The following is a 24,964-nucleotide window of genomic DNA, read 5'->3' as shown; positions in this document are numbered from 1 at the left end:
TTAACAGTCCATTTTCCACTGTTCAAACACAATAAGGATACATAACTTATTGCAGAACAACCTTGTAGAAGGAAATAAAAAAAAATCTTATATTTTTAGCTTGAAATCACTATTTTCACGACAAAAAAAATGTATACATTTTCTTTATTTATCCTGCATCCTACACATTTACATACAAGGGCCTTTACACACTCTCCAGTTAATTTATAGTTTTTCACAGCTATTCTATTAGTCAGTATATTGAAGCATTGACAGTAATAGAAACCACATAACCTCTTTGTATTAATTGTACAAAATTGCCACACAATGTATAATATACATGTTGCAAAAAGGATGTTTCAAGCTGCAAGCATTACTGAGCTGAAACCAGCTTCTTACAATAATAAAGTATTTGGAAACCTTGAATGCAGCTTTTCTAATATCATGCCACATTCCTCATGACCAGCTAAAACGATCAAAGTTATTAATAGTTATTACATAGTTTAATAAGTTGAAAATCATCCCTGTATTTTCACATCCCCAGCACGCAGAGCAAAGCTGGAGAAGAAATGCTCAGAGACAGACTCCGGCAACTGTGAAAAAGTGAGACTCAAGATTCTGTTTGTAAACTGTTGTACAAGTGTTTTCTGAAGACTTTGGAGTCTGTTCCATATCCAATGTTCCCCCCTTTTTTTTAGGGAAATGGCCAACTGAAGAACGAATACAGTAGCAGCAGACATACCTCTCTGTCAGAGGAGGAGGAGAACCTGGCAGTGCTCAGGCGGTGAGGGATCAACACTAACTCTTTCATCTGTAATCAAATTACACAGCAGATGGGCTGTGTGAAAAGGGTTATCTGGGGATCTAAAGCTCCGTGCAGCTATCTGAGTACACCAAACCCCTTACTTGATCTCTCTGCCTTTGCCTTTCTGCAGACATGTTATGAACGAGCTGCTGGAAACTGAGAGGGCTTACGTGGAGGAGCTGCTCTGTGTCTTACAGGTGTAGAATCACTCCACAGAAGGTTTTCTGCGCTCTCTGTTTTTCCTGCTCTGGGTATTTCATATTGTGCTTTTGTTGGTTTGTTTCAGGGATACGCCTCTGAGATGGATAATCCAGCAATGTCTCACCTTATCCCTGCGCCTTTGCAGAACAAAAAGGAGGTTTTGTTTGGCAACATGCCGGAAATTTACCACTTTCACAAAAGGTAACGGAGCGCCATCTGGTGGTCACTGATCATATCTGTCCTGTGTTGGACATCAAGGCCAATAAACACATTCAAAATCTTTTTTCTTTTTTTTTTTGTTTTACCAGAACTTTTCTGAGGGAGTTGGAGCAGTACACAGACTGCCCAGAGTTGGTTGGTAGATGCTTCTTAGAGAGGGTGAGTAAAGGGTGAGATAGCCGAGAGGCACACAACAAATTTTACTGAAGGAAGGGACTGTGCTGTACAAATCTTTTTCATTGCTTTCCCCTCAGATGACAGACCTGCAGATCTATGAGAAGTACTGTCACAACAAACCTCGCTCTGAGAGCCTGTGGAGGCAGTGCTCAGACTGCGCCTTCTTCCAGGTGAACAAATCAGCCGTCAGCACATTTGTGTTAGCCTAACCCATTTAACATTTCATTGCTTGGGGAAATAACAACCTCCCAAAAAATATTTTTAAAAACTCATTTGTATAAATACTTAAATTCAGTTGCCTAGTTACCAAAAATTGCAAACTGATTTTTCCAGCGTCCAGTGGGAAATTAAAAGCTATAATATTTGAAAAACACAGCATTATATAACAACTCAAGTTACCAAGTTAAACACATTTTTCAGTGAGATACAGTAGCTCAAAAGAGATTTACGCTCAGGTGGGCAGAGTAAAAAGGTGTTAATGTTTTATTTGACATCATTTTCTTTTTATTACATCAGGAATGCCAGAAAAAGCTGGAGCATAAACTGGGTTTAGATTCATATCTCCTGAAGCCGGTTCAGAGGATTACCAAGTACCAGCTGCTACTGAAGGTGTGAATCTGTTGGCCACAAATCAAACAGACTCTACAACTGTTTTTTTCTGTTTTCGTGTGGTTGCTATGAGCTGTTTCTTCGGTTTTTTTCTAACTTCAGGAAATGCTGAAGTACAGTAAGGGCTGTGAAGGGGCTGATGACCTGCAGGATGCGCTGACCTCCATCGTGGGGATCCTCAAGGCTGTCAATGACTCCATGCACCTTATCGCCATTACAGGATTTGAGGTGAGACATTAAACAGGCGCAGAGTTTATCAGTCACCTAACAGATGCTTGGCATCCACTACATGGACTCTCAGAGCCACCATAACCTACAGTTTATAGTTAAATATCTAGAAGGGAAGAAATTTCACAAACTGGCCTGCTGCAAAGGTGCCCAAATATCTGTGAAGGTAGACTGAGACTGCATGGCTAGGTGCTTGATTTTATAGGCTACACCTGTGGCAATGGGACTGTTAACACCTGAATTCAAGGAATAACAGTTGCCAGCCAATACTTTAGTGTATGTCACTGACATGTCATGGACGTCAGATAGGTTCTGAGGTGAAATTGTTCTTTTAAATGATATAATAGAGCTTTTTACAATCCATGAAGCAAAACTGAAAGCTCTTTTTTTTTTAAATCAAAATGTAAAATCAGTTCAAACAAAGACTCGAGTAAGAAAGTCTACATATTTTGTGATATTTAAAACATTAAAGAACTGCACTGCAACAACATATCTGTGGCCCAGATATGCAAATCTGTAACACTCAAAAATAATGTGCAAACTGTGAAAACTGTTGGGAGAAAAGAGCTGACATGATCCTTCGACTTCCTTGATGTCAAAGGATCAAGTGTTAACAGATCATTTGAGATATAAAGGTCCAGAAAGGTGAAACTCCTTTTGAATTCCACTGTTACTTTCATCTAGCAGATGGAAACATGATGATAAGTGACGTGAGAGCTTTGAAATTAGGATAAATTAGACAAGTGTTCTGCTCTTGCGCCTGTTAAAACTTGGCAGCCACTTACAAGTGTATATATAAATTATTTAGAAAGATATATTTGTCATAATCGTGACACTTCAGATAACTCTGGCATACAGCACAAAAGAGAGCTACATTTGGCATAAAGACTGAGGTGTGTGAAAGTCAAACTTGGGCATCTGTAAACTATTTTAGAGCATATCCAGCGTGTTTTTGTTTTTAAATTAAAGTATCTCTTCCCTTCAACCCATTCATTTCTCAGGGTAATCTGAGTGAGCTGGGTAAACTGCTTATGCAAGGGTCATTCAGTGTGTGGACCGAGCACAAGAAAGGCCATGCCAAGGTTAAGGATCTGGCCCGTTTCAAGCCCATGCAGAGACACCTCTTCCTCCACGAGAAGGCCCTGCTCTTCTGCAAGAGGAGAGAGGAGAACGGGGAAGGTTATGAGAAAGCTCCTTCATACAGCTTCAAGCAGTCCTTGAATGTGAGCCCATCTAAGGTTGCAAATTGCATTTGATTCTTTTTTTACTGATGTGGTAACAAAGATGCATATTTCTCTTCACTGTTTATTGAACAGATGAGAGCCGTGGGCATCACTGAGAATGCAAAAGGAGACAACAAAAAGTTTGAAATTTGGTGCAACTCCAGAGAAGAAGTCTATATTGTTCAGGTAAATAAACAAAGACTAATAAAGAACAACTACTGAGCAAATACTCTGATAATGGTTAGATTTTGAGGGGTGTACATCCTTTTTGTCTCAGGCACCAACGGCTGAAGTCAAAACCACTTGGGTAAATGAGATCAGGAAGGTCCTGACGACCCAGCTGGAGGAATGCAGAGGTACATTCATGTATTATGAAAGCCATTATGAAAGTTTTTCTATAACTTATGCCTTAGCTGAAGTGATGTTCCAGCATCGCTGTTTTTCTCTCATTTGTGTCATTCAGAAGCAAGCCAGCAGAGGGCACCAGATCAGGCCACCCATGCTCCACCTGTTCCCACTGGAACCGTAAGTCTCAGGTAAGTCCGAACTCCCCACCTCATTTACTTTCTCTCACTGGTGTTACGAACATTTTCCATGTGATTGCCCTTTGTAAACTTTTAATAATCTGGGCCAGTTCTTTCAGAAATTGTTGAAGCTTCTCATGTTGCTCTCTTCTCCACTTGCAGCCCATTCAAGACAGGCCAGAAGAGCATTAAAAAGGGAGAAGAGAAGAAAGCTGAGTCCTGCAGTCCTGATGTCAATTCCTCCTCTTCTGTAAAGGCTGCAGGGAAAGGTGAGTGAAGAGCGCACGAGGGATACCCGCCTTGTTTCTTGTTAAATTTTAACTGTAACATTTGCAATGCATGTGTTGCATCAACTCTGTTTTACCCTACCTCTGTGCTTTCCCACTTCTTATGATTGGTTCGTGTCTTAACTTCTCATTTCCCAATGAATCAAGTTCCATTTTCCCTCCGTATTGATTCCCTCTTAACCCAACTTACCTTCTTCCTTAATTCTTTTTGTCCGTCTGTCTTGTCTCCTTGCTTTCCGTCTGAGTCAGATGAGGGTGTGACAAGCCCGACCTCAGACAGAGCTGCTGTGGCTAAAAAGCGCTTTACTTTACAGGGCTTCAGTAACCTCAAAGCTCAGAAAGGTAACTGCAAGCCAGAGATTTTCCATTATCCACCTGATATGTCATCTTCTGCATCTGTGAAACAAAAAAAGGATTTTTCCATTTAGTGTGACGCAATACATTTTTGTTTAATCATCTTAAGACACTAATATTACATCAGTTAGAAGCTGGATCACTCTCATGTCTTTAGGACAAGAAATAATCAGGCTCAAGTGAGTTTGCAGGAAGTTATTGCTATAAATCATCATAGATCATATACAATTATGTTTTTAACCTATTTCCTGACTTTGTCACAACTTCTGGGTAAAGCTAACTTCTGACAGCACTCTTTTCACTTTTACCACAAAGACATGAGTGTGTGACTGTTGCTCAGTCTGGAGAAAGTATCTGGGGGATTTTATTAAAGCCTTTTAGTCAGAAATGCTGCATGCTTCCCTCCACAGAGCCCTCAAGTACTGATGACAAAAGTTTTACATTGCCCATGACAGTCTTCCCATCATCAGGTATCGCACAGCTCTAGACCCCAGTTTTATTTCATCCAATGTAATGGCATTTGCACAGTTGACATTTTGACTTTGTTAAGAAAAGCATGTGAATCTGAGCAGGTGTTGAAAGTTATGTCAGGGTAAACAGAATAAATCAGCATGCAGAATATCAGAACCACAGAAGTGCAAAAACCTTACACCTGCATACTGTAACATGTCAAAATGTCTCCCGTGAGCGGCCTCTGTGTTGCTGAAGCACTTTTTCTATGGCAGCAGCTTCTATTCTGAAATCTTGCAGAGTTCAGCTACTTTTTGCAGGTGCTGTTTTAGTTAGAGTTACTTTTCTACCTCTGTATTAGTTGACTTTTGTTTGTTTTATTAGTCTGAGCTGAGAAAGTGCTGTTTTCTATGCCTCCTTTATACCTTTCCTTCATTCCTTTCATGAAAATAGGCCTGTTGAATATTACTTTTTGATAATTATGTCTTTCTTGATTTAACTTTCAACCTCATCTCTTCTTTTTACTTTTTTCCCCCAGGATCTCCCACCAGCCCAGATCACAAGACGAAACGCCAGAGTGATCCCACACCATTTGGCTTTAAAGGTAATGTTCAGCCACTGCATAGCCTCCTTGCTGGGTTAGTTGTTTTCCATAATGCTTGAATACATCCAAGGTCTTACACAGGTTTGGTTGGCTGCAGCTACAGCAGGAAAAGTGACTAGCTGTGTTTCCATTGCCTCCTGTCCCTCAGATGCAGGTCCTCCAGCCCTCCACCTGACCAGAGCCAGGTGGTTCAGCACCTCTAGTCTCTTACAGACAAAGTGGAGAGGTATATTGGCACTAACCTGCCACAGCTGGCTGTGTCAGGGTGTTTCACTGCTATGAACCTTTTAAAGGCAGCGCGTTTGTCTTTTCCACATCCCCTTCAAGTGCAGAGAAAATCATAGAATACCCTCTGACACAGAGGCATGTTTGCCTGCCCACTTTATACCTCTGTTTGAAGAAAGTTTAAAATATGAAGTTGCATGCCAGTCTCCACCATCTTGGAGTTTTTCTGTAGTGCATAGTTGTGGATCTGATTGTGTAATCTGGGATTCCTGATTTTAGCCACTTTTGTTCTAACAATGGGGACCTTATCGTGGTTCTTCCATACTCATCACTCTCCCTTCAGGTCACGTACATGTTTGACAGTAGCTGAGGCTGAATGTTGCTGCAAACTAAGCACCTGTTTTGTTTTGTTTTTTGCCTCTTCTGTTCAGGCTGGAATAAAGCCTCCCTGTCACTCGATGCCTCAGGGGAACATGACGGCTACTCCAGCGCTGAAGATCCTCTTAACTCTGACCCAGAAGACGAAAATGGCAAGAAGCTGGTGAGTCGCTGTGTATGACTAACAGATGGCAGGCTTGTAATCACAGTGTTGGTGCTATGGTATCCAGTATTTATATCTAAGGTTACATTCAAAGTTTTCAGACATTTGATATCATTGTTGGTACCATAACACTGCCAGCAGAAATAGAATACACTTTTATGTCAGTGTTGCTCATAGCTTCAGACAACAGTGATGGAACGATTCCCAGTATTCGTGCTATATAGGGAGTGCAGAATTATTAGGCAAGTTGTATTTTTGAGGAATAATTTTATTATTGAACAACAACCATGTTCTCAATGAACCCAAAAAACTCATTAATATCAAAGCTGAATGTTTTTGGAAGTAGTTTTTAGTTTGCTTTTAGTTTTAGCTATTTTAGGGGGATATCTGTGTGTTCAGGTGACTATTACTGTGCATAATTATTAGGCAACTTAACAAAAAACAAATATATACCCATTTCAATTATTTATTTTTACCAGTGACACCAATATAACATCTCCACATTTACAAATATACATTTCTGACATTCAAAAACAAAACAAAAACAAATCAGCGACCAATATAGCCACCTTTCTTTGCAAGGACACTCAAAAGCCTGCCATCCATGGATTCTGTCAGTGTTTTGATCTGTTCACCATCAACATTGCGTGCAGCAGCAACCACAGCCTCCCAGACACTGTTCAGAGAGGTGTACTGTTTTCCCTCCTTGTAAATCTCACATTTGATGATGGACCACAGGTTCTCAATGGGGTTCAGATCAGGTGAACAAGGAGGCCATGTCATTAGTTTTTCTTCTTTTATACCCTTTCTTGCCAGCCACGCTGTGGAGTACTTGGACGCGTGTGATGGAGCATTGTCCTGCATGAAAATCATGTTTTTCTTGAAGGATGCAGACTTCTTCCTGTACCACTGCTTGAAGAAGGTGTCTTCCAGAAACTGGCAGTAGGACTGGGAGTTGAGCTTGACTCCATCCTCAACCCGAAAAGGCCCCACAAGCTCATCTTTGATAATACCAGCCCAAACCAGTACTCCACCTCCACCTTGCTGGCGTCTGAGTCGGACTGGAGCTCTCTGCCCTTTACCAATCCAGCCACGGGCCCATCCATCTGGCCCATCAAGACTCACTCTCATTTCATCAGTCCATAAAACCTTAGAAAAATCCGTCTTGAGATATTTCTTGGCCCAGTCTTGACGTTTCAGCTTGTGTGTCTTGTTCAGTGGTGGTCGTCTTTCAGCCTTTCTTACCTTGGCCATGTCTCTGAGTATTGCACACCTTGTGCTTTTGGGCACTCCAGTGATGTTGCAGCTCTGAAATATGGCCAAACTGGTGGCAAGTGGCATCTTGGCAGCTGCACGCTTGACTTTTCTCAGTTCATGGGCAGTTATTTTGCGCCTTGGTTTTTCCACACGCTTCTTGCGACCCTGTTGACTATTTGAATGAAACGCTTGATTGTTCGATGATCACGCTTCAGAAGCTTTGCAATTTTGAGACTGCTGCATCCCTCTGCAAGATATCTCATTATTTTTGACTTTTCTGAGCCTGTCAAGTCCTTCTTTTGACCCATTTTGCCAAAGGAAAGGAAGTTGCCTAATGATTATGCACACCTGATATAGGGTGTTGATGTCATTAGACCACACCCCTTCTCATTACAGAGATGCACATCACCTAATATGCTTAATTGGTAGTAGGCTTTCGAGCCTATACAGACAACATGCATGAAGAGGATGATGTGGACAAAATACTCATTTGCCTAATAATTCTGCACTCCCTGTATTATATAGGCCTTGTAATCAGAAGGTTGCCGGTTCGAGCCCCGGCTTGGACAGTCTCGGTCGTTGTGTCCTTGGGCAAGACACTTCACCCGTTGCCTACTGGTGGTGGTCAGAGGGCCCGGTGGCGCCAGTGTCCGGTAGCCTCGCCTCTGTCAGTGCGCCCAGGGTGGCTGTGGCTACAATGTAGCTTGCCATCACCAGTGTGTGAATGTGTGTGTGAATGGGTGGATGACTGCATATGTAGAGCGCTTTGGGGTCCTTAGGGACTATTAAAAGCGCTATATAAATACAGGCCATTTACCATATAATGTGTGCAAGTCTTTCTGCCATTGTAGAAAAGTATTGCTGTACACTTTAGTTAATAGTAACAGTTTAAAACTGTAACTTTATAAGTACTTGATAAAGTTGCCACTGTTGTGCTCGTAGGAGGATGCTGCTGCTTTCCAATACTGATAAATTCAGAAGAAAGACTTCCACAAACAGCTGAAAGCTTAAAGCTGATTTCAACTCTTGCTAACCTTTTGTCAAAACTCTGATATCAATTACTGCTGAGTCTTATTAATCTGAGCTGTCACAGAATGACTTCAGAACTGTCATAAAGCCATTACTTTCTAATAGATCTAAAACTGTAGTGTAAAGTGAAGAAGAGACAATTCAACACGCATGAAACATGATTTTGGAGGTTTGGAAGAGCCTATGGTAACTGAAGGCATGCAATTGTTTTTTGTATTGTGTGACATTAATGGAAATCCATTTATGGAATTATCTTAACGTGTTACTCATGATCTGGAAAGATTGCTGAATTTCTCTTGAATCCGTCTCTTATCTTGACTATGAACAGTGTGCTGGAAAATACACCGTCACGGCTGAGTATGAGATCGGTGGCGCTCAAGAGCTCTCTGTGAAGAGCGGAGATGTAGTGCAGCTGGTCAAGGAGGGGGACGATGGACAGTGGTGAGGTTACAACCTTATATTATCTATGTGAACTAATAAAAAAATCTATAATTTAGAAGCATTGGTTTAACTATACTTTTGTGTCTAGGCTTGTGCGTAACTTAAACACATCTAAGGAGGGTTGGATTCCTGCTGCTAATCTTATCAACCTCATTGGAAAATCAAAGTCTTGTCAGTCTCTCACCAGCTCAGGTATTCTAAGAAACAGTCCCAAATAAATCATGTCAAAATCCAACATGCATTTGTTACACATGCATTAACTCCTCAATGTGGCTGTGTTTCAAACAGAAGGCAGTGGCTCTGGGAACCTCAGCACATCATCTAGCTGCAGTGAGACCTACACAAGCTTCTCTGATATCAAACCCTGAAAATACTCTGCACTTTCTTCATCATCAAACTGCCATCATTCCTACATCATGTGGCTATCTGTACCGTTTTGCCAGCATATGTAATCATGAATTTTGTCAATTTTCCACAGAAAACAGAAGTTACAAAGGTAACTATAGTTTTATGAATTCTAGGATCACTGCCGGTGGCAGTAAACAAAATGTCTCCTCATAGTCTGCACGTGTTGAAATCTTATATAAACAAAATCATATGCATGATGTGTAGGCTACCTGTGCATATGCACTATAAATAACTTGGTAGGCTACATATGAGCTCTATGAAACTTCTCATGCTGAAATTTTCCAAGTGACCAGCATGACTGGCAATCATCTTGGGTTTCACAGAACCACAGTCATCAAACTTCTGTACTGTTTTACTTCTTCCTTACTGCCAGTGGCAGTAAACAAAGTGGATGACTTAAAGCAGCATCAAGAGGAACAGACAACTTCTAGTCAACCAGTGGCTGGTAACGTGAATCCACAGGCTGACAGAACCTCACAAATGTACAGGGTGTTCCCCAAGATGCCGCTGCACAGATTACACAGATGGGACACCCCACATTGCTCTCCAGGAGGTGGCCGCACCCCTGGTTGAGTGACAGACGACGCCTGAAGAATGCAGGCACATCTGCTATTCCATATGCCTGTTTCATCATGTTTACAGCTCAGTGGGAATGCCCCAGTATGAACACATCTTTTCTCTTGTTCTTTTCATTATAAGAAATCAAAGACAGGTCCCATGTTGCAGTGCCCCCCATGTCCCAATGTTCAAGGTCCTAGCACACCTGCCATAATAGGAAAAGACCAGCAGAGCTTCAGCTCTTCCAAAAAGCTCTTCTTCTGAGTTGCCAATAGCAAATACAAACCAGCCACACCTTTAAGAGGGCAAAGACTGCACTCTGACAATGACAGTCTGAATGACAACCTCCTACCCCTTACTCCAAGGGATGCTTACCTCCTGAACATAGATTATAGATCATTAATTATCAACCTAAAGAACAATTAACCAAGAAAAAACACCGGGCTGACAGCATGAAAATCAACAGGGCTGGGCTACCAGGGGGTATTTCCATCACATTTTAGCATATAGGATCTCACCCTGTGTGGCATATGAGGAGACATATTTGCTGTGTTTTCCTGCCATTGGCAGTCATGAGTTAATGAAACAAAACTGCATTTTTATTTAATTTTTCTAACCTCTCACATACACTGCACATTCAGAATGTTATACATTTACTGTGAAGGAACAAAACACATGCATATGGTAATTTCACTGTATAGATCTGTCATGGAGACAGAAGATCCACGTGCTGATAATGTAATAGATGTATGAATGGGCCAGCAGGACTGATCTCAGCAAATGCATCTATTTATGCTCACACTAAAAGCGGGGAGAGGTTAGTGGACAACAGCTGTCTTTGTGTTCACATGCACTAATTTCTTCAGGAGTTCATATTTTAACTCTGAATGAGAAAGAGGGCAATGTCCACTTTCTTTAGCTTGAATGAATTTTTCCTGAGAGCCAACTCTGTCCACTTTAAAAAAAAAAAAAAAAAGTTTATTTATTTGTATGAAGCACCCACAGATATTCATCCACTCTTTAATTTTATTGTTGTCTGTAAACTCTCCTCCTGTCTGCTGTCAGTCTGTCATTAGAAACCTGTTCTGTCACCAGCTCTCCAGAGTTTGTGTGTGTGAGCTTTTGTCCTTTTGCTTTTGTCTCTGATAGCCTGGTCAAACTCTTTGTGCATTTTCATATATGCTACAGTTTTACAAATGTATCCATGTGAATAATGGGAGATCACTGTATAGGCTAACTTATTCCCAGCAGAGGGAAAATGTTTGGAATGTAGATATTGTTTATTAATATGTGTCTGTCATGTTTGTTAAAGGAGATGCTATATTGTACATTAAGTATGGTGATGTCACTGCTTTGTGACTTGTCCAGTTTTGTTTTGTTTTTTACATAAATGACTTGTGACAATTCACTTACTGTCTCTCTCTCTCTCTCTCGGTGCTGAGATGTAATCTGAAGCCTTCTGCTTTTGATTTCTGAGTCATCCTGAAACATTTCTGTAACCAGCTGTTTCTCAAAGAGCTGTGGTCGTAGGCTAACAACAAAAAGCGAGAAACGAAACTGAAACAAATTAACGGGTTGCCAGGTCTTTTCATAGCTTTCCCCCCAATAAATAAATCTCTCTTTATTTATTTACGGCTTTTGGAACCCCATAAGAAACTAGTATTAAGGATCATTTCCTTAGATAGACAATGGGTTGAACCGTGAACTAATATAGGTTGCAATGTAGGTTGCTTTTGCCTCCACTTTTTTTACTAATTTTTTTTTTTTAACTTTAAAAAATACAAAATATTGTATTATTATCGATTAATATCATAGCTCTATATTCACCGGAAATAATAAGCCGACAATGAATCTTATTTGGTGAGCAGCCAAAGGTTAGTTTTTTTTTTCTTGTCGGGTATTAAAGTGAAGGTAACCTAAAAATAGTTATCCAAAGAAGATGGATATTAGTCGCAATTTCGCATCAGTTTCTCTCTCCGTCGATTGAAATGCGTTTCCATGCGGTGGTGACTGAAAGGAGGATGTTTCTGATAGAACCTGGCAACCCCAAAGAAATGGGCGGTGAAGTAGATAAGAAATCGTTTTTGAACAGCAGCGCTGATTCAACATGGACGCATGCGAGCAAGCCTGATAGAAAAAGTGGAAGCGGTGTGTTTGTCGGTAAAAAATGAGCAATAGCAGAGTGGCCTGCATACTTTGTCAGCGATCCAAAGAGACGAAGATTACCGGAACCTTGTCGACTAAAGATGAAGTCACGGCTCACCAGAACTGCCTGGTAAATACAAGCACGCTTCTTTTGTTCTTCGTCTTTATTTCGTGTGTAACGACGAGGACTTGATTCACCGCTCAGTGCAGCGGTTAAGTCCACAACGTAACTGTGGACAAGAAGTGTGGAAAAGTTATAAAAATAACGCACACGAGTAATTTTTCCTGACGCCTTTAATTTCCTTATAGGCTACCACCTTTGATAAACGTACAAATTGATTCATGCATATAAACTTTCCAGCAGTTTAAAGATGAGTTCTGTTGCAATTGCTGTAACATTAAAATGCGACGATTAACACTAATCGGCACAGTTTGTGCCGTATATGCTTCTAATGGCATCACAGTGGATACAGATGAAGGTGGTACGTTCTTAAAAAGCAGGAAAACACTGCCATAACTGATTTCCAAGGGTTCCATGTAGTTCTGCTGTCCTCCTGGATCCTCTTAAAGTTATTTTTGTCAGTGTCACTGAGACTTTTTATGTGGACAAATAAAAGATATAGAAAAGTCATTTTGCCAAAAACTGATTGCAGCTTCTACCTTGTGGCTCAAGATGACTTTATATTATTCATGAGGGATACTTTTTTTTTTTTGGCAAATACTGGAAATCTGTTTTTGGTAGGCAATCGCTTTTTGGCCCAGCAGCATCAAAAGGCCTGAAAGACCACAGAAGACAACTAAAGTGTGTGATCACACAAATTCTTTCTTTGGTTGAGAGAAAAAAAACAACTTGATAACATGTAAACAAGTAAGTTGGCGTAGTATTGTCTAGAGACTCCTTCATGAATGGAGATGCAGACGGTTTACGAGGTGCACACCGCGGTTTACACTCAAGAACATGAAGGTCAGATTAGACTTTGCCAGAAAAAAGTCAGCAAAAGAGCCTTCACATCGTGAGCTGAAGCATACTACATTATCTATGTTTTGTTGTGAGCATGGCCAGCACTAGTGTTTACTGATGATGGGATTGCCGATAGACGCGGCAGGATAAACGGTGAAGAGTACAGAGCTACAGTCTCAGCTCAGATTCAGCCAAATGCTGCCAAAGTGATTGTACAGCCCTTCTCAGAGTGAATGAATAATGACCCAAAGTGTTCTGCCAAAGCAGTATACTTAGTGTCAAGTCAGTCACCTGATCTCAGCCTGAAGACACAGCCACGCACAAGCTGTCTGCACTCAAGGCTTAGCAGAGGATCTTAACCGAGGAAACATGACATTTGGTGGCTAGTTTATGAATTTTAAGTATTGGCTTACTTAGTCTAATAAACCAAATCTATTATTTTAACTGATTATATCTAAGTGTACAGCCATGTTTTTATTACTTTTTAAAAAAAAAAATACACTTCAAGAGGGGACACGTGCACAAGCACATGCATTTACACATACTTACCTGGATTACCTTAACCTCTTTTGAGTTGCTTTAGGACAAATGCCATATTTATGAACTCACAAGTTTAGGGTAGATGTAGCTCAGGAGGTAGAGCAGGCCATCTACTAATCTGAAGGTTGGTGGTTCAATCCCTGGGTTCAATCGCGGTTCCTCCAGTCCAAGTCCAGGGCCCAATTGCTTCAATGTGTCCCCTGAAGTGTCAATGTTGGATAGAAAGTACTTAAGCATAGAAGAAAAGTGCTTGGGCGAATGAGTCATGCTGCATAAAGTGCTTTGAGTGGTAAGGTGGAGTAGAAAAGCCCTCTATAAGAACCAGTCCATTTACCGTTTTTCTACTTCATGCTCATTTATGTCCTTCACGTGAATTTCGTGTTGTTTGTTATTTCCAGTTATTTTCTGCTGGCATCTTTTGCCGGGATTCACCACAGTTCGATGACCTGTTTGGCTTCTCGGTGGGGGATGTGCTGAATGAGGTGAAACGAGGAAGCAAGCTGGTAAATATATATTAGAAATTGTGTGATTTTAAAGTATAGCGCGCACTGGGAGCAATGTTTAAATGTCTTACTCCTTTGTTTGCTTTAGACCTGTAACCACTGTAAGAAAAGGGGAGCCACTGCTGGGTGTGAAGTCAAACGCTGCAAAAAGTCCTACCATTACCCGTGTGCTCTTAAAGAGGGAGCGACGACTATTGAAGATGATGACCATGGGCGCTATGTGTCAGTTTAACAGATCTGCTTAATTGCCTGTCGAAAAAGATATTCAGTTATCCTAAAAATAAAAACTCCTGCTGTGCACTGCTTGGGACAATTGTAGTTGTCTAAAAATGTGTTTTATGTGTTTTTCTAACAGGATATACTGCTCATCTCACTCTGAGCAGCAAACACGTAAGTTTTGAATTTTTATCCTTTATTTATTCAGTGTATGACAGACTTTGATTTTAATTTTTATTTCTCATGACCAGAAAAAAGCGCTTCCACAAATGAGTTTGCCTCTTCCACCAAAAAGCCCAGAACCTCCAAAAAACTCAAAAACTCCCCAAACCCCAACGCACCCGGACCATCTAAGGTTAGATTTATGGATTTACTAAAACAGACTTTTGGGGGGGAGAGGCCCCCATCTCTCTCTAGCAGCTTGATCCTGCAGTTTTGGGTTTGTTGTTGTTTTTGTGTGTGTGTGTTTTTTTTTTTTTTTTTAGTAATTTCAACAAAAGGCCAAATTTTGCTATGTGAAGCAATGTAGCATGGATCGCAAGAATGCACAGATGGTAGTTGATTGACTAAGATTTGCTAACAATGCACTAACTGATAAACACAGACTCGAACAGTTAATTTCTGTAGTTAACCAAATGGGTCAAAATTAGTAGATCCCATGAGGAATTAAGCAAAATAACAGTGTAAGCGCAGACTTTACACATGCATGTCTGTGCGATTTCCTACATCAGCAGTTGGGGTGCTGAACATACTCGAGTCAGACTCAGTCAAAGACATGACCACAAGTCTGATGATACCATTACAAAATCAATCATCAATTCAGCCTTATTTGTGTATCACCAAAGGACAACAACGTTCACTTTAGAGTATTTTATATTGTAAGGTAAAAGTGTGTACAGTAACACATAAGCAAGCATTTGGTGACGGTGAGAAGGAAAAACTCCCTTTTAACAGGAAGAAACCTCCACCAGTGGAATGGAGCCAGAGATTATCATCATTAACCTGCGAGCTATGTGGTGCATTTGTGTGTGCGTTCTCCTCTGTTATAAATAACCAATCCGTTTTGTTTTCATGAGGTATGTTGCCTAACCTGTGAGAAGAGAGAAGGTAATATCAGCTTGGAAAGTTTGTCTAATAGCATTGTTATGTGAGTATTTACAAACATCTTTTCCCCCCCTTTTTTGACTTATTTGTCTGTGGTTTAATTTTTCTGTTTTTTTTATTTTTATGTATCACATTGTAATTAGCAGATGTGTGTTTTTAGGTCATATTGTGACAAACATGCTCCTGCGTCACTTAAGAAGAACACCGACGGTAAGTGTTGCTCAGAGAGATTGACATTTACTATGAAGTCGTTATTTTTTCCATTGTGCCAAATACTAAATTGCTTTGTAATTGGCAGGAGAAGGTACTGCAGCTGGATCCTCTGTACACAGCTATGACTCCAGCTCATCTAACAGTACAATGTGTAGTTCTTCCAAGGTGTTGTTCACAGTCACTTAAAGTTTTTTAGTTCTATTTTCAAGTTTGCTTGTTATTTTTACAGTTTTTTGTCTTTGCTTTTTAAACAGAGACAGTTGAGTGACTGTGACAAGTAAGTATGGGATGCTCGCTATGTCTTGAACAATAATTTTACGTTCAGAATTTTGGCTAGAATATCACCCTTATATCTAATATGGTAGCTTAAATGCTCATTTTAAAAGTCTGTACAGTTCGATCCATCGTTCGTTCTTACTTTAAACAACTTCACACTTAAAACCCCAGTTGTTGGTTTTTTTTCACCCACAAAACAAGTCAGGAACTCAAGTGGGTCTATATAGTCTTAAGTCATTGCTCATTTCTTTATATTTTGCTAGGAAATGGGAAATAGGCCCATTTTAGACCCGCAATATTGGATAAGGAAAAGAGAATGAATAGCTGGAAATGTCAATGTATTCTACAGGAATAATTCTCCAGGCTTCTTGCCAATCAGAAACCTTCCAGGTGGTATTGTATGGTGGATGAAAATCTGCCTTTTCTAGATTTATGTTCCATCGTTTTTGGCAAAATCCCCAACGCCACTGGCTGAAATGCAGCCACAAATTATGACCGACCTACACCAGATCAGTGTAGACTGCCCCTCTCTCCTGACCTCCTCCAAACATACTGGACAACATTTTACCAATTTGAATTCATTACTCCATAAGACCTGTTAATTTCCTTCCTGTTTCGCATCATTAATAATGGCTTTTTGATAGCCACACTGAAACCATTTCTGATGACGCTTTAGTGAACAATAGATGGATCATCTGGACCAGATGCATCTCTCAGGTCTTGATGTGACGTGACATGTTTGCAACAGGCAGCTAGTAACAAAGTGCCTGAAAATACAATTTCAAATGGGTTCACTGGTTTATCCCTTAAGGTAAGTGCACTTTTTAAGCTTGAATGATTCATAGATCAGTGTTAAGGGGTTTAACAAACAAAAGAAACATTCAACTGAAAATGCCCAGGTTTAAGGACTGGACTGGAAACGAGCGATAAAGCAACCAAAACTTTGAAAGACTTCAGAAAGCCTGGAGAGCTATTGCTCAAGATCACTTTAAAAAAATAACAACAAACAACAAAATAACATTTCTGCTTGACAATATAAAGAAATGAGAAGAGCAAATTGTGTCCTGTTGGTTACAATAAAAATGGTGCAAACCTTGCAAACAGCTGTGATGATTCCTTACCTTTGTTACAGGCGGGAGGAGACCCTCTTGAAACCTAAGCTTCGCCGGAAGAGGAGACTCTCCGATTCTTCAAATTCAGGTCAACCCCGTTGCAAGGGAAGAAAATGTAACCTCTGTGGGCTTATCACTCTAGCTAACAAACCCCTTTCTTTTATCTTATATATATAGTTGACAATGACAATAACACTCCAATGGATATATACGCCCCATTAGAGTCTGATATAGATGAAAATGCAAACTCCGTCCCAGAGCTCGAAGTACGCCTAATCATTCATCAATTCTTCAATAACATCACTGTATGCTGAATATGTCTAATAATTTGAAGTCTCATCTTTGTCCTGTCACGTGTTGATTTCTCTTCTCGTGATGGCAGACTGTGCCTGAGGTTATCAGGTAGGTTTTGCTAGTTTTGGAGGGGTTTCTGCAGGGGGGGGGGGGGTCTCACTAATATTTGTAATTCTAAATTATATGTATATAAAATTATGAAAAGTTGTCCAGAGTTAACCAGTAAAGCTAATTACCTGCAAGTTTCAGTAAACTGCAGCCTATCAAAGCACCACCAAAAGGCACAAACATGTGTTATGAATGCAATTATCCCCTATGAAAGCTTAGTTTTTCCCCAAAGGACTTTTGCATACATACTTTTTCTTTTCTTGGTCTGTAAAAAATGTCAGCAGAGGGTCGTTTTTTGAAATTATATTCTCCACTTTACAGAAGAGACACCAAGAGTCCTGCTGTGTCTTTATCAGGTAAGCAGTTGTTGATTCAGTGTGTATAGTTTGCTAAATATTTTTTTAAAGATATAAATATTTATTTTTTCAAACTCCTCTTGTCTGGTTCTTTTAGGAAATCGCATTGAGGATGAATTTAATGATGAAGACGACACAATCATAGAATCAGTGAGTTCTCTGATATTGTGTTAATCGTTGTCTTTAGCAGCTATAAATGGTCTTTTTTTTGTTATACATTTAATGTTTGGTAATTTAGAACTATGAAGATTTGGTCTTCTATATATATATCTCTCTCTCTTTATTTATCTCTCTCTCTATCTATGGATAGATATAGATATAGAGAAATATATATAGATTTTGTCACTAAAGGAAATCCCTCTTTTTTGCATGGGATTCATATGAGGTGTGATGAGATGTGTTTTCTTTGTCTTCTGAGGATGCTGAGTCAGAGAGTCTGCTGCTTCCCGTAAAGATCTGCATACAGACCCAGTCACTTACAATGTCAGCTGGTGAACTCTCACCTCAGACTGAATCTGCTCCACCTGAAGATGTTCTGGTTAATGCAGATGTAGAGCCGGTCGTAGATGAACATGAGGGTAAGGTTTCTCCTCCTGGGACTGATCAAATGTTTTATAAGAACAAAGAGCTTTGATAATGATTACACAGCAGTTAGGCAAAACTATAAAGACACCTGCATAGTACGGAAGAGGATTAGGGCCACTGGGGGGGGGGGGGAAATGGGCACGTCTTTTTTTTTCTTTTTTCTTCTTTTCCTGAATTCTGAGAAAAAAGTCAGAATTCTGACTTTTTTCTCAGAATTCTGAAAAAAAACATCATTTTGATGAACAAGTCTGACTTTTTTCTCAGATTTTTTTTTCCCCAGATTTTTTTTTTCCAGTGTCCCTAATCCTCTTCCGTAGTATAGTCTGGGTGGGCTACTATAGGGAACAAGAATTGCCTCTGAAAGTTGATGCATTTGAATTTGAAAAATGGGACGTTTAAGGACTTGATGGCTATGAATTGCAGTTACAACAGCCATAGGCTATATATAAAAGAAGGAAGTAGCTTTGTGGTGTAAAAAGGACTATCCTGATTGCAAAAAAAGAGGAATATAAAATTTGTTTTCTAGAACTTTAAGCACTTCTTGGTGAGTTTATGATCTCAGCAAGTAGTTTAACACAATTGCACATCTATGGGATCTGCTGACAAAATGAGACCCATCCATGAGGCCCTGCCTTGCAGCTTAAACGAGCTGCTACTGTCATATTAGTTCTTGATACCTCAGGAAACCTGCTGAGGGCTTGTGGAATCCCTGCCTTGACAGCTCAAAGGTGTTACTGTGGCACAAAGCAGATCTAATATTAAGGCAGGTGATTTTAATCTTGTGGCTGATTAATCTTTATGATTTTTATGAATGAGAAAGAAGTCGCGCTACGAGAGTATTTCACATTTATAAAACGCAAAGTGAAGGTTATGTGCAAGCTTTGTTTGAAAAAGCACACAATGAAATTATTAAGACACATTCACTGAAAAACGTAGAAAGAAGAAATGTGCCATGTCAAACACTTATCTAGAAAGCTTAGGAAGTTGCTGTTGCATGAAATGTGTAGATTTTTTAAGAATCAGACAGGAGTAAGGGTTTTGAAATGATAAAAAGCTGGGATTACTTATAGAACTAACTCTCTTCTTAGGGTCCAGTCCCAAGCAGAACGCTGTCCAAACCCCGGGTCAACTCACCGGTGGATCCTCTGTCTCACCCCCTCCCTCTCCTGGCCAGTCCAAATCTCCCCCTCCATACTTCACCTCCCTGAAGTCTCATACTTCACCTCCCTGCACTAGCTCGGCCACAGCCCTGGCTCCGCCTGAATGCGCCAGTGTATCCATTAACTCCTCCTCTTCCTCTCCTGTGGCACTTCCCTCAAGTCCAGAGCCCAAAATTGACTCCAGCAGCTTCTGGAAAAGCTGTAATGCAGCAGGATGTACAGAGGCCATCTTCACTGACTTCCTTGATGGGATGAAAAATATCTCCAGCAAAATCCAGTCAGATCAGGCCAGCCAGGAGGGTAAGGGTGCATGACACTTATGAGACTCTGTCTGACCTTTTTTAATGTTTTAAACTGGGGATTGTGAAAATTTTATTTTTTTCTCCACAGAATATGATCTTGCACTGTCGGTGATGGCAGCTTCTGGAAAATTGTCAGAATTTGTGGCTAAGCAGCAAGAAGGTAAAGTACACAGTACTGCTCTAGGGGTGTGGTATTAGTTGGCCGATTAACAGAAGTTAATGTCTGCTTCATTGATAGCATTTCAAGAGGTTTCAACAGATGACCTATCAGAATCAGAATACTTTATTGATCCCTGGGGGAAATTATTTTTTGTTACAGTGCTCCATTTTAAACCAACATTAAGACAAGACAGACAATACGCTAACTAAGAATAGTACAATATATACATATATATACATACATACATACATAAGTCACTTATAAATAAATATTTGGAAAAGAAACATGTGTAGTTGTAGCAGCAAACAGTGTGTTAAGTGGATGCGTTGTACAGGGAGATGGCCACAGGCAGGAATGATTTCCTGTGTCGTTCAGTGGTGCTTTTCGGTAATCTCAGTCTCTCACTGAACGAGCTCCTGTGACTGACCAACATGTCATGGAGTGGGTGGGAGGTGTTATCCAACATTGTCTTTATCTTGGACAGCATCCGCCTCTCCGACACCACCTTGAGGGAGTCCAGCTCCATCCCCACAACATTGCTGGCCTTACGGATCAGTTTATTAAGTCTGTTGGCATCTGCGACCCTCAGCCTGCTCCCCCAGCATGCAACAGCATAGAGGATCGCACTGGCCACCACAGACTCATAGAAAATCCTCAGCATTTTCTGGCAGATGTTGAAGGACCTCAGTCGCCTCAAAAAATAGAGACGACTCTGGCCCTTCCTGTAAAGTGCTGTGGTGTTTTTAGCCCAGTCCAGTTTATTGTCAATGTGTACTCCAAGGTATTTATAGTCCTCCACAATGTCAACACTGACCCCCTGGATTGAAACAGGGGTCAAGTGTTTCCTGGTCTTCCTGAAGTCCACGATCAGTTCCTTGGTCTTTGCCACGTTGAGCTGCAGATGATTCTGCTCACACCACGTGACAAAGGAGTCGACCACAGCCCGGTACTCTGTCTCATCATCCCTGCTGATGCATCCAACCACCGCAGAGTCATCAGAAAACTTCTGAAGATGGCAGGTCTCTGTGCAGTGGCTGAAGTCTGTGGTGTAGAGGGTGAAGAGGAAGGGGGAGAGGACAGTCCCCTGTGGTGCCCCTGTGTTGCTAATCACCTTGTCAGACACACACTGTGGGAGACGTACATATTGTGGTCTTCCTGTCAGGTAATCAACAATCCAGGACACCAGAGAAGCATCCACCTGCATCGCTGCTAACTTATCACCCAGGAGGGTCGGCCTGATGGTGTTGAAAGCACTGGAAAAGTCAAAAAACATGACCCTCACAGTGCTCGCCGGCTGGTCCAGATGGGTGTAGACACACGATTGAGCAGGTAGATGATGGCGTCCTCTGTTCCGAGACGAGGCTGATAAGCGAACTGAAGGGGATCCAGATGTGGTCTTACTATGGGTCGCAGCTGGTCCAGGATGAGCCTTTCCAGGGTCTTCATGATGTGGGAGGTCAGTGCCACGGGCCTGTAATCCTGGGGGCCACTGGGACGAGGCGTCTTTGGTACAGGGACGAGGCATGATGTCTTCCACATCACCGGGACCCTCTGCAGACTCAGACTCAGCATAAACAGTTTATGAAAGACTCCACACAGCTGGGGGGCACAGGCCTTGAGGACAAGGGGACTCACTCCGTCTGGTCCAGCATACTTGCCTGAGTGAAGTCTCCTCATTTGCATCTCAACCTGGTATTGAGTGAAGGTGATGGGTGGGGGAGGGGTGTCAGGAATCTCACAGGAGGCAACATGTGAAGAGAGAGGCTGGCACAGTGGTGTGGCTCTGGATTCCAGGCTGACTGCAGGTGAGGTTGTGGGGGTGGGAGCAGACACTGTGGTGTCGAATCTATTGAAAAACAGATTCAACTCGTCGGCTCTATTCTCACCTCCCTCAGCTCCCATGCTGTTGGTTGGCCTGAATCCAGTGATGGTCTTCATGCCCCTCCACACCTCTCTCATGCTGTTCTGCTGGAGTTTCCACTCCAGCTTCCTCCTGTAATTGTCCTTAGCCTCTCTGATCTTGTCCTTTAGTAACACCTGGACCTTCCTCACCTCCTCTTTGTTGCCCCCTCTGAAAGCCCTCTTCTTGTTGTTGAGGAGGGCTTTGATGTCCTTAGTCACCCACGGCTTGTTATTTGGGTAACAATGAACAGTCTGAGCTGGAACAATGGAGTCGGTGCAGAAAGTTATGTAGTCTGTGATACACTCAGTAAGCCCATTGATGTCCTCGGCGTGAGGCTCACAGAGTGTTTCCCAGTCGGTCACCTCGAAACAGCCCTGTAGTTCCGCTATTGCCTCCTCTGACCACCTCCTAACAGTCCTGGTGGTCACAGGTTCCCTCCTCACAATTGGCACATAGCGGGGGGTGAGGTGAATCAGGTTATGATCTGACCTACCAAGTGGGGGGAGGGAGGAGGAGCTGTATGCATCCTTGACGTTAGCATACAGTAAGTCTAAAGTTTTCTCTCCCCTGGTGGGACAGTCCACATATTGTTTGAATGTTGGTAGTGTATTGTCCAGTGATACATGGTTGAAGTCACCCGAGATCACAATAAAGGCACTCGGGTGCTGAGTCTGTAGCCGAGCTATGGCAGAGTGGATAGTGTCACATGCAGCTGTGGGGTTAGCAGAGGGGGGAACATAAACAGCCACCAAGATGACGTGAGAGAATTCCCTGGGTAAATAATACGGCCTGAGTCCAACAGCACACAGTTCAGTGTCCGGGCAACAAATCCTTTCTTTGATTGTTATGTTGGCAGGGTTACACCACCGGTTGTTAACTAAAACAGCAAGCCCACCTCCTTTACGCTTACCGCTAGCGATGCTGTCCCTGTCCGCCCGAACAGTGTGGAAGCCTTCCACGGAAGCATTCTCATCGGGAATGACCTGGTGCAGCCATGATTCGGTGAAACACATCAGGCTACACTCTCGGTATTCCCTCTGACTCCGTACCAGTGCTGAGAGCTCGTCGATTTTACTTGCCAACGATCGCACATTTCCCATCACGATAGACGGCAGACACGGTTTAAACCTCCTCCTCGCTTCGAGCCTCCGCTGTCTCACCGTCACCTTTTTTCTTCTCTTCTGTCCTTGACCTCTGCATCCCCGATGTGTTTTCCTCCAAATTTCAGCTGGTACTTCTGCGGGCACTTCTGCGGGCCTGGCCAGCGAGCCGGCCGGCATCAGGGCGATCAGCTGATCTCTGGAGTAAACAGTCCGTGCATGTAGGAGATGTGCCGCGGTCCCGTTCCATGATAAAAGTAACAGTTCCACGGCCACCAGAAGAACAAAAACTCTCTCAATCCACATGATTGAGTAAGAGATAGAAAATGGAGGAAAATACAAGTCAGAAAAAAAAAAAAGAATACGTAAGAAAAAAGAGCTAAACTAAGAGAAAAGCAGGAGCGACTGTAACAGGCTGCACGCTGGTTGGCGCATGCGCACCTATAGATACTCATAGCATTTACAATACCATGGAAACTGTGTGTATTGATATATTCTGTAATTCAATGAGAAAAAAATGAAACAGCAGTGGTCAGTGGAAACCAAAATCTACAACCATATAAGGGCATAATTCAAATATCAAGTTAATAAAGTTAAAAATTGCAATGACAGGCTGATCCAACTTCTGTCCTAATGTGGCTGATTAGACACCATCTGACATCTGGGCACGATTATTAGACACTGGGGTTTGTGTCACTGAGCTCCTGGACACTTTGCAGAGATATATGGCAGGACCAGATGCACCTCTCAAGTCCTTTGCCAGGTCTTTGATTGGGTTTTTTTTCTTAATGATGTGACTTTCAGATACTGTTCATCTTCTGCAGGTTGTTTTTTTCCCCTTAAAGCCTGCAACAGTTTTTGTCCTCCACTAGTCACGTTTCTGCAAATCTATTAAGGACACAGTGCACAGCATTACTGAAATGCCAATTTTCCAGCTAAAAGCTCTTTGGGAACTATTTCAGAAGTTTGGGGGAAAAAACATACTGTAGAAATAATTGCTATTAAGTCGTTTTACTTTTTGTTGTTTTATTTTTAAAAGATGTTTCTCCTTTTTTATTGTAATCACTAAATGACAGTTCACTGTGGTTACAGAGCTACAGAAAAAACAAATGGAACTGCAGAAGGCAGCGGCAGCGATGAAAGATGTCGTCTCAGCACTGAGAAAATGAGCTGATGAGCAGCTACTGAGTGTTAGCTATTAAAGCTAGGTTCTTTTGTCTGTGATTACATTTTATAAAAAAATTTTATACTTTTATATGGAGTAGGCCTTAATATGAATGATATTTTAGCTGAGTGATTAACTGAAATGATTCAAGTTTTTTTTGTTTGTTTTGCTGTATTTGAGTTACTAAAAATGTTTGTTTTTTTGGAATTCAAGACTGTTCTTTTTTTTCTATATTATTGTACAATACAAAGATTTATATCAAACTATATCCCACAAGATTCTTAAACTGTAAAAAAAAAAAACACTGAAAAAGGTTTACCATATGTTTAAGGAATTTCTATGTTCATAGTGTCTGTTTTTTCTTATGTTATTTATCAAAGAGGAGTTTTAAAAAGTAAAATGTTTTAAGACGGTAATGACAGTATGCCAGAGATGTGTTGGATTAATCACTTGAAGTTAAGTTACTTGAGCAGTTTTATATTTTTTTTCCCATACTCTGATCATTTTATATTTTTCATTTTTGCAGAAAGTGTTAACATGTTCTAGTTTACTGGCACCCCAAAGAAAAACCTGATGTGCTGTTTTTCTGACTTTACTATGATTTAAAAAAACAAAAAAAAACAAAACAGTTTTCTTTCTCCA

The 24,964-nt window shown here is 41.2% G+C and overlaps 2 protein-coding genes across 18 annotated transcripts in view; both read left to right on the top strand.

Annotated features, from left to right (window-relative positions):
• Positions 1-11,527, top strand: part of mcf2lb (mcf.2 cell line derived transforming sequence-like b) — a 55,263-nt gene extending 43,736 nt beyond the window's left edge. For 5 of the 16 annotated variants that reach the window (XM_080290381.1, XM_080290380.1, XM_080290383.1 and 2 more), the window contains exons 14-34: positions 524-582; positions 678-763; positions 915-981; positions 1,071-1,186; positions 1,294-1,363; positions 1,459-1,551; positions 1,898-1,990; positions 2,093-2,218; positions 3,220-3,441; positions 3,535-3,627; positions 3,719-3,797; positions 3,872-3,977; positions 4,128-4,234; positions 4,502-4,594; positions 5,017-5,076; positions 5,595-5,660; positions 5,809-5,886; positions 6,317-6,426; positions 9,041-9,153; positions 9,242-9,345; positions 9,442-11,527. In XM_080290381.1, the coding sequence (XP_080146507.1) occupies positions 524-582; positions 678-763; positions 915-981; positions 1,071-1,186; positions 1,294-1,363; positions 1,459-1,551; positions 1,898-1,990; positions 2,093-2,218; positions 3,220-3,441; positions 3,535-3,627; positions 3,719-3,797; positions 3,872-3,977; positions 4,128-4,234; positions 4,502-4,594; positions 5,017-5,076; positions 5,595-5,660; positions 5,809-5,886; positions 6,317-6,426; positions 9,041-9,153; positions 9,242-9,345; positions 9,442-9,521 (2,021 nt within the window). In that variant the 3' untranslated portion in view covers positions 9,522-11,527. The remainder of the gene's footprint in view (positions 1-523; positions 583-677; positions 764-914; positions 982-1,070; positions 1,187-1,293; positions 1,364-1,458; positions 1,552-1,897; positions 1,991-2,092; positions 2,219-3,219; positions 3,442-3,534; positions 3,628-3,718; positions 3,798-3,871; positions 3,978-4,127; positions 4,235-4,501; positions 4,595-5,016; positions 5,077-5,594; positions 5,661-5,808; positions 5,887-6,316; positions 6,427-9,040; positions 9,154-9,241; positions 9,346-9,441) is intronic. The other 11 variants (XM_026144530.2, XM_080290372.1, XM_080290375.1 and 8 more) reach the window with 10 other exon arrangements.
• A 477-nt stretch (positions 11,528-12,004) lies between these two features.
• Positions 12,005-24,948, top strand: phf11 (PHD finger protein 11). 2 transcript variants are annotated; one of them, XR_003269928.2, is made up of 19 exons: positions 12,005-12,394; positions 14,164-14,268; positions 14,357-14,490; positions 14,624-14,658; positions 14,736-14,839; positions 15,561-15,631; positions 15,749-15,798; positions 15,887-15,966; positions 16,056-16,078; positions 17,210-17,277; positions 17,367-17,455; positions 17,572-17,591; positions 17,913-17,947; positions 18,045-18,097; positions 18,366-18,525; positions 19,621-19,992; positions 20,083-20,154; positions 23,805-23,920; positions 24,250-24,387. XR_003269928.2 is itself a non-coding variant. In XM_026144385.2 (18 exons), the coding sequence occupies exons 1-18, from the start codon at positions 12,287-12,289 to the stop codon at positions 24,324-24,326; spliced, it is 1,656 nt and encodes a 551-aa protein (XP_026000170.1). In that variant the 5' UTR covers positions 12,005-12,286; the 3' UTR covers positions 24,327-24,948. The 2 variants fall into 2 exon arrangements, 1 of the variants encoding a protein (XP_026000170.1); XM_026144385.2 differs by lacking the exon at positions 23,805-23,920 and having other exon boundaries at positions 24,250-24,948.
• Positions 24,949-24,964: the final 16 nt, after the last annotated feature.

Source organism: Astatotilapia calliptera, chromosome 16 (assembly GCF_964374335.1).
Source record: "Astatotilapia calliptera chromosome 16, fAstCal68.1, whole genome shotgun sequence".
NCBI classification, from domain to species: domain Eukaryota; kingdom Metazoa; phylum Chordata; class Actinopteri; order Cichliformes; family Cichlidae; genus Astatotilapia; species Astatotilapia calliptera.
Note: the sequence above shows the minus strand (reverse complement) of the source record. Positions and strands in the feature narration are given on the sequence as shown.

Bases quoted from the DNA above. Each gene is read 5' to 3' on its own strand.
- phf11 (XM_026144385.2), top strand. From the start codon at position 12,287: ATGAGCAATAGCAGAGTGGCCTGCATACTTTGTCAGCGATCCAAAGAG. The intron at 15,632-15,748 runs GTGAGTATTTAC...GTGTGTTTTTAG, and splicing joins TTGTCTAATAGCATTGTTAT to GTCATATTGTGACAAACATG. The intron at 17,456-17,571 runs GTACGCCTAATC...TCGTGATGGCAG, and splicing joins ACTCCGTCCCAGAGCTCGAA to ACTGTGCCTGAGGTTATCAG.